At 40.6% G+C, this 13,439-nt stretch overlaps 1 protein-coding gene across 1 annotated transcript; it reads left to right on the forward strand.

Moving 5' to 3' along the window:
• The first annotated feature begins 580 nt into the window (after window positions 1–580).
• LOC148149893 (pro-neuropeptide Y) lies at window positions 581–13,191 on the forward strand. Its single transcript, XM_087987069.1, has 4 exons — window positions 581–730; window positions 1,416–1,594; window positions 10,951–11,031; window positions 12,963–13,191. Exons 2-4 carry the CDS (start codon window positions 1,416–1,418, stop codon window positions 12,985–12,987), a joined length of 285 nt encoding a protein of 94 aa, XP_087843195.1. The 5' UTR covers window positions 581–730; the 3' UTR covers window positions 12,988–13,191.
• The last annotated feature ends 248 nt before the right edge of the window (window positions 13,192–13,439 follow it).

The raw sequence follows: 13,439 nt of genomic DNA on the forward strand, positions 1-13,439 counted from the left end.
CCAAATTGTTACAAGAATCGTTCGTTTTAAACATGCGCCAGTGATAATGTGTTTTATTAAAATCGTTGTTCCTGACAACCGTGAAGCATAAAAACAGAATAGAAAAGGCTGTGAAAGTGCAGAGAAATACGTGCAAATCACCGAGAGACTTACACTTGAATGTATTGCAGGGGCTGCGAGCTCCCAGATGGGTGATTTTCTGCTTTACACACAGATCAGCAAATATACAGCGTGAGCCATGAAGCAATTTAGCCTTATCTCAGTCGAAGGCACGAGGAGGCTTGCAGACCAAGTGTTCGGGTGTACAATGTTATTAATAGATAATAATTGAGAATTGCTAAAGCTTGTTTTAAATTCCATTGTATCGTGAATTCTCCCTTGGGATATTAAAGGGGGAAGGGGTCACAGTAGATAGGACCGAAAGTTTCCTTTGAGTTGGAAGGAAGCAATCAGTGTTATCAATGATATATCAGCGAGTTCGTGACAGGGCTCCAACACCGCCGCTGCTGACGTCGCTTCGCCTTTGCAGGAATGTGATAACGAATTCTGGTCAATTAAGCGTGACCAGGAACCTCCCTCAATTCCTCCAAGGGAACACATAAAAAGCATGACAGGTCGGTAGCTTCTCAGACTCAAAAAGACGGCGACCAGCCAGAGGCGCACACAGAAAAGCGAGAGTTCCTTGTCTGGTTCCCAACAGCTTCCTCTGACCATCTGCTGGACCCGAGATGTGAGTAACATGAACCCGGAACAAGGCTAACACCAAATCGGGTTGTCTCACTGAGGCAGGCTCTCTGTGTAATGTATAGATTACATATGTTATATGCGGAAAATATTCTAGGGGAAAGCGTTGCGTGTAAATCGACCTAGTTTGACCAATTGTGATTTTAGATAGCTGAATGCAACTTAAACTAAGAAATGATGAGCTCGGTGGTGATTTCAGACTAATTTCAGAATAAATGCATGCTTTATCATACATAGCAGTGAACGTTGGACTTTAGCAAAGTTTCTTGCACCGATACAAACAGCTTAGCCAAAGGATAATGAATAATATAAAACTGGCATCGAGCGAAAATGGGAAGCGCCCGAGGTTGCGTTACCAGCCGCTGCGCAGATTGTTCAAAAGGGATGAGTTTGCGTGTCGGTGTGTTTTGGGAGAATTGCTATGAGCAGGGAATCTGAGTCTGTTTTTAATTTCTCTGCACATAGCGACTGTGTCTGTGAGAGACCCCTCACAGTGATCGTTCTGGTAAGCGGCTGCACTTGGTGCGATGTTTTGTAACGCTGGGGAGTGTCAACCATTACATTTCTCCCCAGCTTAAGAACGGGATTGTTTTTTAATGCGTATGTCTCAGAAACGGTAACTTGTCTGGGAAAAAAAATGTGCTGCTCAGTTCATTTTCTTGTCCTTCCAGATGCAAGGCAACATGAAGTTTTGGCTGGGAGTTGCATTTTGCTTGCTGATCTGCATAGGAACTTTTACCGAGGCTTACCCGTCCAAGCCTGACAACCCAGGAGAAGGCGCTCCTGCTGAGGATCTGGCCAAATACTACTCCGCACTGAGGCATTACATTAACCTCATCACCAGGCAGAGGTGAGGCTACATGCTCCATATTCAATACATTTGGTGGCATGAACCCGGGGTATTGCTGGCTGCTCAGTTCTTTAATGTTTAGGAAACATCCAAAGCAAGGGAAGCTAGAGGGAAAAAATAGTTCCAAGACAGTGTAGGACACACCTTATAGAGTCAAAACGTTTCAAATTCTGTATTTTTACGAATATTATTTAATTTAGCTGCTAATAAGCACTCCGGGTTTCAACATTTTAAAATCTCACCCTGTGAGATAGAGCATGAATGATTGCTGACATTGGGCTCAGCGCCGGATTGGCGACAGTTCAAATGGTACATGGCAACTTTACCACTTCAGTTTAGTCAGTCCATCTCACCATATTGCCCTAACCCCGGTGTGATAGAGCTGGATCCAGTTAGGAACGAGATCACTTGCAATACTGTCTCTTTTTCAAAAAAAAAACTATACACAACATTTCGGGTTGTTACAGCAGGATGTTGTTTGTGTGCAGAGACGTCTAAGTGTTTATAATATAAATACACGTGTGAAGCGGAATCTGGGAACATTTCTAAGACAACAACTGACTGTCTTAAAAACTGCAGTTTGAATGTGATTATCCTCATTGGAGCAGCAAATGTATTCGGTTAGGTAAGTAATATCCGATAATGTTACTGAGATCAGAACCTCCCATGAAATATGTCAATTCTGAGGTAAGAGTTACTTTAAGATTATGTAATGAATTGATGTGAGCCCAGAGAAGCTCCACCTAAAATATTAAGTTGCAGAACACTGTCCCAGTTAAAGGGAAAGACTAAATGCACCGGATTTCTGCTCTGGCTATATTTACAGCATCTTGGTATCCGGTATAAGCGGAGTCCAAGTCAATCAAATCCTTTGGTGGAGTCTGGAAATTTCGATATTAGCCAATTCCATCAATAACAGACGAGATTGAACTAACATTGGACAGCATTACACCGAATGAAAGCAGCACTGAATGGCTTTGTCTAAGCTCTGTACTAGCAACTTTCAGGAAATCGATATCCCATTCACAAATGGAACAGAACTCAATTCTGCCTTTCTGTAGCTTTGGCCGAGAGGATACAGTGGGTAAAATATCTGCTGTTTCCAGACTGTCTCTCTGCTATAGACGGATTGCAGGCGGTCCTCCTCAAAGGCAGCAAGCCTCAGGAATTTAGTTAGACTGCCATTATTCCTGATTTAAAAATCACATAACACCAGGTTATAGTCCAACAGGTTTATGTGGAAGCACTAGCTTTCGGAGCGCCGCTCCTTCACGTACCCCACAGCCACCTGATGAAGGAGCGGCGCTCCGAAAGCTAGTGCTTCCAAATAAACCTGTTGGACTATAACCTGGTGTTGTGATTTTTAACTTTGTGCACCCCAAAATGTGGCCGAACTGTCAGAGTTTGGGTAATGGGGTGTCATTTTCACGAGAATGCCTATCTGTCTGCCGTGGTAATGAAAGGTTGCAGAAAGCTCCTGCTCAGTGTTACTGTCACTGAAAAGCATGAACACAGCGGCACACACACCACGACTTTTATGATTTAGATTGAGAGGTGGGATGTTTGCTCTGGAGCAGCCACATTCACTGCAGGACCAAAGGGAACAGTAACCCGCAGCCGGTTCAGCGTCAGGGGCAGCGTGTAACCCCTGAAGCGCAGTCCATGGAAAGCGAGCAAATGGCATGTCATTTACAGAGTCCGAGCAACAAGTGAGACACAGCGCCGCTTTCTAATTGTGTTGGCTGTGAGGGGGAGTTGGATGGAATTGGTGAGGAGAACGTGGCGATTTTTAATCTCCACTTGAAAAGAGAAGGAAGCCTCAGTTTTGTGTTTGAAAAGACAGATGAGAGTTGACACACGATCTGAAATGAAAGATCTGCCCCATGACAAAGGCAAAACTGAAGCCGATACGAATTGATTTAATTTTACAAAAGCAACAGAGTGCGGATGCTGAAAATCTGAAATGAGTGGAAATTGCTTTTTTTTAAAAAAAAAAGCAATGCGGCAGGGCTGATAGCATCTGTGCGGAGAGAGAACTAGGGTTAACGTTTCAGGTCTGCGATTCGTCTAACCGTTTGTTGAGACTTTCTGAAGGCGCCCAGTCCCTGAACCCCTCCCTGTCCTCTGTCCAGCTGCTGTTCTCGTGAAGGGGCGGGGCGGAGCGGGGGGGCGGGGCGGAGCGGGGGGGCGGGGGCGGGGTTTAATCGTACATTGCCACCTAGCGATCAAACTCAGAGGCTCGGAACAAATTACTGCAGATTGTTCTGGAGATCACGGCGGGTCAGAACGTCCATAGAGAGAGAGAGAGACCAAGATAACGTTTGGAGCCGACATGACTCTTCAGAAGCTGACGTGAAAACTCTGCTGAAGGGTCATCTCGACTCGAAACGTTCGCTTGCTGTCTCTGGTCTCCCCATGTTCTCTGCTGAAGGAGAGACGAAAGTATTACAGTAATGGTTTAGCGAAGGCATCAGGTGGACTTTTCTGACTATGAATGTTTTAACAATGTCGAACAGTAAATGTGCAGATCCTCGTGAATTTAGAATTAAACATTCTCTTACAAAAGGAGTACAGGGTAAATTAAGATTTCTTGTATGCGTGTTTTGACAATGCAAGCCAACGGTGTTCGTGGGTATGGTGTATATACAGAGAGCTAAGTTTATTTGCAGGGTTTAGACCAGGGCGCGAAGCAGCTAATGGCAGCTATCGGAATGTTATTGCAACCTGTATCTTGGTAGAAAACTTGATCAATTATTTGCTTTTAGTCAACGCAAATTATCGAAGCAAAAGTATTTTAAAAGAATGAGTCACTGAGGATGGATTGGCAGCCTGTTGGGGGGAAACTGGATTAGATGTCACGTGGAAGATGACCATCTTCGCTGAATTTCCAGCATCGAACTCTAAAGGGGAATGGAAGTCTGTTAACCCGGCATTTCTCAACCACTTCCTGAAAGAGCTGCCTAAATAGCGCAAAGTCCTGCTCTTCCCTCATACCTCGTTCACCGATTTCTTTTCACGTTTGTGTCCAATTATCTTTAGCTAGTTATAATTCACTGTTTCCGCCACACCTCTGTGGGATGTATTCCAAAGCTAAACACTTGTTGTTATTGAAACGAAGTCTGCTAACCTCTTATCTTGGCATTTCTTTTCACCGCTTTGTCTTTGAAAGCTAATTGGTAACTCAAATGCACCTTTTAATTTCTCTATATTTACTATATCAAAATCCCTCATAATATCCCAATATTAACGTTCCTCTAATGGGAACAAGTCTAATTCCCTCATCCCTGGTATCATTCTGTTAAATTTCTGCTATACCCTTTTCAAGACCTTGGCACCTTCCTAAAGTGTGATCCCCAGAATTGGACATCAGTAGCAATTTAGAGGTTTACAATAATTTTCTTGTTTTTATACTTTGCCTTTATGTTTAAACCCAACACCCTATTATGTTTATTCAAGTGGCTTTACCAATTTCTTCCATTTTCCATGATTTGTGTATGTGAGCTCAGATGTTTCAGCTATGAAGACTGACCAGATAGGCTGCAGTTGTTTCCCTTAGAGATGAGAAAGGTGAGGGGCGATCTGGTTGAGATGTAGAGGGTAGGTAGGAAGAATTTGGGTGGCACGGTGGCACAGTGGTTCGCACTGCTGCCTCACAGCGCCAGAGACCTGGGTTCAATTCCCATCTCAGGCGACTGACTGTGTGGAGTTTGCACATTCTCCCTGTGTCTGCGTGGGTTTCCTCTGGGTGCTCCAGTTTCCTCCCACAGTCCAAAAATGTGCAGGTCAGGTGAATTGGCCATGCTAAATTGCCCGTAGTGTTAGGTGTAGGGGAATGGGTCTGGGTGGGTTGCGCTTCGGCGGGTCGGTGTGGACTTGTTGGGCCGAAGGGCCTGTTTCCACGCTGTAAGTAATCTTAAAAAAAAAAAAATTCTTTCCACTTAGTAGAAGCTTCAATAAGCAGAAGGCATAGCTTTTAGATAAGAGATAGTCGATTTAGAAGGGATTTGAGGAAAGGTTTTTTCACCCGGAGTTCGATGGGTATTTATAACTCACTGTCTGTAAAGTGATAGACAGGAACCATGACAATATTTAAGAAGCGTTTGCATAAATACTTGAAATGCCATAGCATACAAGGCTACAGTCCTCATTCTGTAAAATGGAACTGGAATAGTTTGGTGCCTGATGACTGGCATGGACATGATGGGCCAGATGTTATCTTTGTGCTTAAATCTCTGACACTAACCCTTAAATCGCTTTGCTCCTTTCCCAAAAGGAGAAAGTATACAGATAGCGGTATTTCTTTTGTACAACATAACTAGGAAATCAGTGTGGATTATTCCTGGGGAATAAAGTTTTGATCATTTGTTTATTGTCCATCAGCTCGTTTGTTATTTCCACTAATGTTTACTTTAAGAAACTAACACATAATATAATTGCCTCTATGAAGTCATGACTAGGCTCTCAAAATAATTATTAATACTCCTCCTGTGAAAATGAGTTGCATTAGTGATTTTTTAGTATCAGAAATTATTTACGTAACTTAAATAGAATTCCAGTTACCTCTGGTTCAGTGCATAAAGTATTTAAATTAATCTGCCTTGATCTTCTTTATCCACAAATCACTTGGTTCATGAATGGGAAATCTCTCATTATTTACTCAATATAATTCTGAGAGATCTGCAACTAGAAAAGCCAGGAGATGGGATCCACCAATCTCACCATCAGCTGACAGTGCAACATAACCAACAAGAACCAAAGCCTACATCAGTTGCAGTGAAAGTATAATCAATGTGAAATGTTTCCAGGATGTCAACTGATCACTTTGCTGAAAATGCCAAGCATTTTCAATGTATTACAATTGTCATTTTGAAGTTAACCGATTTATTATTTTTGGGGGAGAATCTACTAGATGTTCTTTATGTTAAGACATAAGTTCTGTTTCTTTCAGTCCTGAAAGAAATATGTTACAAGATAATAACAGAGATGATGTTTTAATGATGCAGATAGACACTACAGGCTCTCCATAAAGCATTCAATTGTGAAATGATTCTATGGTTTTCATCCCTGAGTATCTGAATGCCCATTCAATGTCTTGATCACTCTGTGGAAATAAATATTTTTGAACATCAGTCCTTTCACAAGTTTGAACCTGCATCCAATTGTTCTGTATTCACAAGTAAATCCTATTAAAGAACCATCAGATTAGCCCAAAAACATTTGCTATCAGGATACCTGATCCTCGGCACCAGCAATCAGGTTTGTATCTTTGCATTGCTTCAACACTCACCTTGCCTTCTTTGTGCTTCATTGAGCATAACTGGACACTATATTCTTGGAATAAAGCCAAAATGCTACAGACCTCAACCAATCAGGCGGCACCGTAGAGAAGCAAACAAATGTTAAGGTTTTGGGTTGAAAACCCTTCATCAGAATGGGGAGTCAAGATGTGATCCGACCCCAAGCACTGTACAGTGTGATTGTGGCGTTCTCTAATTCATTTTCTGTTGTTTTTCTTGTGGTATCCAATATTCTGTTGATTTTAATGATTATCACTCTCTACATTGGTTGTGTATGTTGAGGGTGAAATCAGTCGACAGTACTTGTGAAAAATGGGCTGATGATGAATTTACAGATTACACCATGACTATTTTCTTTTCCATTTTGTGCTACTGACATCACCAACTTTAACTTTAACTCGGAGTGAGTCTACCATCACATGAGATCTATTTTAACTTCACCCATAACTTTTAAACTCTATTTGTGGAATATGTGTCACTGTCAATGTTTCCTCCAATTCATGTTCAGTATTTTACTTTTCAAATATAAGCTGCCATTGTCGAGTCATGTGTGTGTGTGTATATATTTTCTCTAACTCCTCCTGCTATTTTTGAGTTATCATCTTTTGATTCCCTTGGTGTCCTAGACTCTGACTAATATGTATTGAGTTTTGAATCCAAGTAATTGTTGTGAATTAGAAACAGCAGTAATATCAATGAAGGTCTCTGATCTACAACCCTCAGTAGTTTTTAGAACTTCAGAATATGTACATATTTCCCATGTCTTTGCAACATACTGTTTACAAACTTTAGAAGCTTGAATCAGTATGCATCAAAAAGTGAAATCCTTGCCTGAAAAAGATATTGGAGTCGCAAAGGGGAAATGTGTGCATTCATGTGCATGCGCACACACACCTTGTGCTGTCATTTGCTGAACGGAGCCCTCCCAACATAGAACATTAGAGTGCAGTAAAGGCCCTTCGGCCCTGTGAAACCAATATGAAGCCCATCTGACTTACACTATTCCATTCTTGTCCATATCTATATCCAATGACCATTTAAATGCCCTTAAATTTGGCGAGTCTACTACTGTTGCAGGCAGTGCATTCCACGCCTCTACTTCTCTCTGTAAAGAAACTACCTCTGACATCTGACCTATATGTATCACTCCTCAATTTAAAGCTATGTCCCCTCGTGCTAGCCTTCACCAACCAAGGAAAAAGGCTCTCACTGTCCAACCTATCTAACCCTCTGATTATCTTGTGTCTCAAATAAGTCACCTCTCAGCCTTCTCTCTAACAAAAACAACCTCCAGTCCCTCAAACTTTCCTCATAATGCCTTCCCTCATGCGGGGCAACATCCTAGTAAATCTTCTCTGAACCCTTTCCAAAGCTTCCATATCCTTCCTATAATGTGGTGACCAGAAATGTATGCAATACTCCAAATCTGGCTGCACCACAGATTTGTACAGCTGCAGCATGTGTATTGAAGCCAATGGGAAGCAGATGCCATATGTAACAAAGCTCTGAATCCTTGATTCTACACAATAAGGCTTCTATTGCATGATAAAGCCCTTTTAACTGTGTACAACTTTAGTTCTTTGACTTTGTTTAAACTAGACCTGATGCAGGTAATGAATAGTGTTGAGAAACAACAGTTATAATTTAATATCAGCTACTTGTAGATATTCAGTCTTTTTCTGAGGATCTGGGTGCAAGGGAGTAAACAGAAGTACATGATTAAGTTTCTCAAGTCTGTTCTACCTTTCCATGAAATGACAGCTGACATAAATCCTAATTCCAACCACTTTCCTTGGCACTATATCCCTTAATATCCTCAACTAGCAAAAATCCATCAAGCTTGTGTTTAAAATTATTTGTTAAGCTAAAATTTGCTGTTTCTTTGTAGGACAGAGTTTTATACTTCCCTTTGGATGAAGAAATGTTTCCTAACATCTCTTCTGAATGACTTATCTCTGATTTAAAAATTACATTCTTTGTGGTAGAATACCCCAGAAGTGGAAAAAAAATCTACCACATCATTTCCTTTCTCAACCCCCCTAAAACCTCAATCAACCCAAATTCCAGGGAAAACAAGCCTAGTTTATGTAATCTACATTTATTTAATAATGCAATACTATTGCTGAGTGCTGTAGAGTGTGCATAATGGTTTACAAGGATGACACCAGAATTGCAAATTTATATCCATCATTAAAGGATGGACAGGCTGGATCACTGTTCCTTCAAACGAGAAGGTGAGGGGTAACTGTACTGATAGATCAGACACACAGAAAACACTTATCATTTGGAGTATAGAGAAAAACTAGAGGCTATTATATAAGCTCACCACTGATCGGAAATTCAGTACAAACGTCTTTACCCACAATGTACTCAGTGAGCATGTGGAACTTATTCTCACCAGGAGTAGTTGAGGGAACTGCTATGGGTACATTCTCTATAAATGTAAATGCAGGGTTATATTGATAGTTAGATGAGGAGGAGGAGCAAGAGAAGGCAAGAATGGAACACAGACACTGGCATGGACCATTTGGACTGCGTCACCTTTTTGTGCTTTATGGTCTATGTATTTTTCAGTGCAGATGAGTGAGTCTGGTGAGTCTATACTGAGATCTTTGAGACCAGTGTATTTTCTTAGTGTCCAGAATTGTAGAGAGCATTTTAGTTGTGGTCTAACCAAAGGCTTGTATAACTGGAACAAAATTTCCTCCCCTTCATATTCTAGCGATCTAAATGCATGGCTAATATCATTTTAACATTTTTGTTTGTTTTTTTTATAGCTGGTCACAAATGTATACACCTAAATTCTTTTAACATCCACTTGTCCTAGCTATTTATAGAAAGTAAGGTGATGTTTCAGGTGAGGCAGTTTTTGAGCATGGACCAATTCATTAAGCAGATGATTCCTAGCCAGTTCTGATGTAGTGTTACACTAACTTCCAGATTTTGAATGACTTCCTGTACATTATTTGTTTTTATTTCTAACAATGGTTCATTTTATTGTGTTTTTCTTAACCTGATTGGATGTGTTTAAATGAATCAGAATTTAGAGTCTTCGAGATGTACAGCATGGAAACTGACCCTTCGGTCCAACCCGTCCATACCGACCAGATATCCCAACCCAATCTAGTCCCATCTGGCACATATCCCTCCAAACCCTCCTTATTCATATACCATCCAGATGCCTCTTAAATGTTGCAATTGTACTAGCCTCCACCACATCCTCTGGCAGCTCATTCCATACATGTACCACCCTCTGCATGAAAAGGTTGCTCCTTAGGTCTCTTTTTTTATATCTTTCTCCTCACCCCAAACCTATGCCCTCTAGTTCTGGACTCCCCCACCCCAGGGAAAAGACTTTGCCTATTTATCTTATCCATGCCCCTCATGATTTTATAAACCTCTGTAAGGTCATCCCTCAGCCTCCAACACTCCAGGGAAAACAGCCCTAGCCTATTCAACCTCTCTATAGCTCAAATCCTCCAACTTTGGCAACATCCTTATATATCTTTTCTGAACCCTTTCCAGTTTCACAACATCTTTCCGATAGGAAGCAGACCAGAATTGCACGCAATATTCCAACAGTGGCCTAACCAATGTCCTGTACAGCCGCAACATGACCTCCCAACTCCTGTACTCCATACTCTGACCAATAAAGGAAAGCATACCAAATGCCTTCTTCACTATCCTATCTACCTGCGACTCCACTTTCAAGGAGCTATGAACCTCCTCTCCAAGGTCTCTTTGATCAGCAACATTCCCAAGGAACTTCCCATTAAGTGTATAAGTCCTGCTAAGATTTGCTTTCCCAAAATGTAGCACCTGGCATTTATCCGAATTAAACTCCATCTGCCACTTCTCAGCCCATCTGGTCCAGAGCCCATTGAATCTGAGAACCTTTTCACTGTCCACTACACCTCCAATTTTGTTGTCATCTGCAGAATGTATTTGACATGCGTACTCCATTTCTTTAAGAAAAGTGTATTTAAATATTTGCAGAATGAATGAACTGAACTAGCTTGGTAATTGTTTAAAAATGTTTTGGTTATTCGTTTACAACAGGTATGGCAAGAGATCTAACCCTGACGCTCTGATCACTGATCTGCTGCTGAGGGAGAACTCAGACAGTTTCCCTAAATACAGGTGAATATATTTGGCAATATATCTTTTTGTAGCACTACAGCTTTTCATGATAGCAGCGTACAGCTTAAAGCAATTCACTCGTGACAGCACCAGATGCAGCATTTGATAGATGGGGGTGGGCATGCATTAATTGACTTCAGCAGCATCATTAAATTTAATTAGTTTAGTCTAGGTTGAAGGCACATATTTAAATAATGGTGTGTTCAATCATCTAAGAATTGATGAGAAATTCCATCTGAGGTTCAGTTCTTTTTTAAATCACACCCACTACATGCAAATATCTAGCACCAATTTCTGGAGCCCGGTATAATGATCAGTCTGGAGAACCTTTCATTGATGATTTGTTATATTTCCACTGGTACATGGATTTAAAGTAAAAGGAATGTTCAAGAAAGTTAACACCAAAGCTTAGTTTGGTTGCTAGAAAGAGATTTAAATTCACCTTTGGTGTTCTAACTGGTATGAATAAGAGATTAAGTAAATTTAAGCACAACTCAACACCTGATGGAGTGGCACTCTAAGCTAATGTTTCCAAATAAACCTATTGGACTATAACCTGGTGTCATGTGATTTTTAACAATGGCATCAGAAAAGGTAGATATTTTGCTTAAGTGGATCAAATTATACTTTGAATTTGATACAAGACCAGAAACTCCGATTCATTTTTATTCTGCAAGAATTTCACCCAACTGTTGAGGCTTGAGTTTGAGGCTGGGGTGTTGGCAGGAAGTAAGGGTGGGGTGGGTGTAGTGGGTGTGTTAGTAGGGAGTGATGCTAGAACTGAACAGGTTAAAGGGTATATCAATGAGCTTTCTAACATGAAAGGAAAAGATAAAAGGCTGAAAATATTGTTGTTTTTAATTTTGAACATTACAGTATCCACACTTGTGTTTAGTTTTACAAATGATCTTGTAAGTAGCTTAGCATTGAAAATACAACAAGGTGCTGATTTTTGACTGGGATGGATACTTCACCTGTTGAAGGACCATCACCCCGAAAGCTTGTGATTTCAAATAAACCTGTAGGACTATAACCTGGTGTTGTGACTTCTGACCCTGTGCAACAAGGACATAATTGATAGAAGCAAAAATGATCACTTTGCCCTTTGAGCCTTCTTGGCAATTCAGTAAAGCTCACTTTATTATAATGCGGTGCATTTGACGAAGGTTCCATCAAAAAATTGAAGTTAATTTACCCTCCACTAAAGAAATTATTAACTAAACTGGTAATGCAAACACTTAGTCATAGAGATATACAGCGGGGGAACAGACCCTTTGGTCCAACTCGTCCATGCTGTCCAGATATCCTGAACTAATCTATTCCCATTTGCCAGCACCCAGTCCATATCCCTTGAAACCCTTCCTATTCATATACCTATCCAGATACTTTTCAAATGCTGCATTTGTACCAGCCTCCACTACTTCCTCCGGCAGCTCATTCCATACACGTACAACCTTCTGCATGAAAAAGTTGCCCCTTAGGTCTCTTTTATATCTTTCCCCTCTCACCCTAAACCTATGCCCTCTAGTTCTGGACTCCCCCCACCCCAGGGAAAAGACTTTGTCTATTTATCTTATCCATGCCCCTCATGATTTTGTAAACCTCTAGAAGGTCATCCCTCAGCCTCTGACGCTCCAGCCTGTCCCAATAACTCAAATCCTCCAACCCTGGCAACATCCTTGTAAATCTTTCCTAACCATTTCAAGTTTCACAACATCCTTCCAATAAGAGGGAGACTGAATTTTGTCTGGATAAATGTGGTAATGAGTAGAAATGGTACAAGTTGTCACCTGTGTGACAACTTTTGTTTGTGAAAAGACAAGAAAATGAGAACAGCAGTCAGAAAAAGTCCTTTGTATGTTAAGCATGTCTTTGATATAGAATTAAAAATATTAGCAGTTGCCTTTACTCATACTTTGTTTCTGTTTCAGGTATGATGAGCCTTCTATGTGGTGATTGGAAATAGAAGTTTTATTTAATGGGATCCACATTTTAACATCCATTGCTGTGGAAATGCAACATTCTCCATGTTCTAAAGACCCTCATTTTATATTCAAAGACCGCCAATGCATGAAACCATCATTGAATCTGTAGATTTTGTTTTTCTTGCGGCATATATTGTATATAAAGTTTATTTAAATAAATGATGTCTTCACTGAATATGTAATGCATTATCATGGCTATAAAGAAATTATTCTTTTTATGGGAAGTACTGGTTTGTGCCATTAAAGTTCAGTAATGAAACGATACAACCTAAATGGAAATGTGTATAAACTTACCTAACCAAAACGTGAAGTTAAGCAAGAAAACTATGATTTGTCAACATTATATATTAATGGTATTTGAAAACTCTGTAGAATTGTTTCCTATATCATACTACACTTCAACTCTTTTGGATTATAAATGAG

Source organism: Chiloscyllium plagiosum, unplaced genomic scaffold, assembly GCF_037043375.1.
Source record: "Chiloscyllium plagiosum isolate Xiang-an unplaced genomic scaffold, Cpla_swu_hap1 HiC_scaffold_5, whole genome shotgun sequence".
NCBI classification, from domain to species: Eukaryota; Metazoa; Chordata; class Chondrichthyes; order Orectolobiformes; family Hemiscylliidae; genus Chiloscyllium; species Chiloscyllium plagiosum.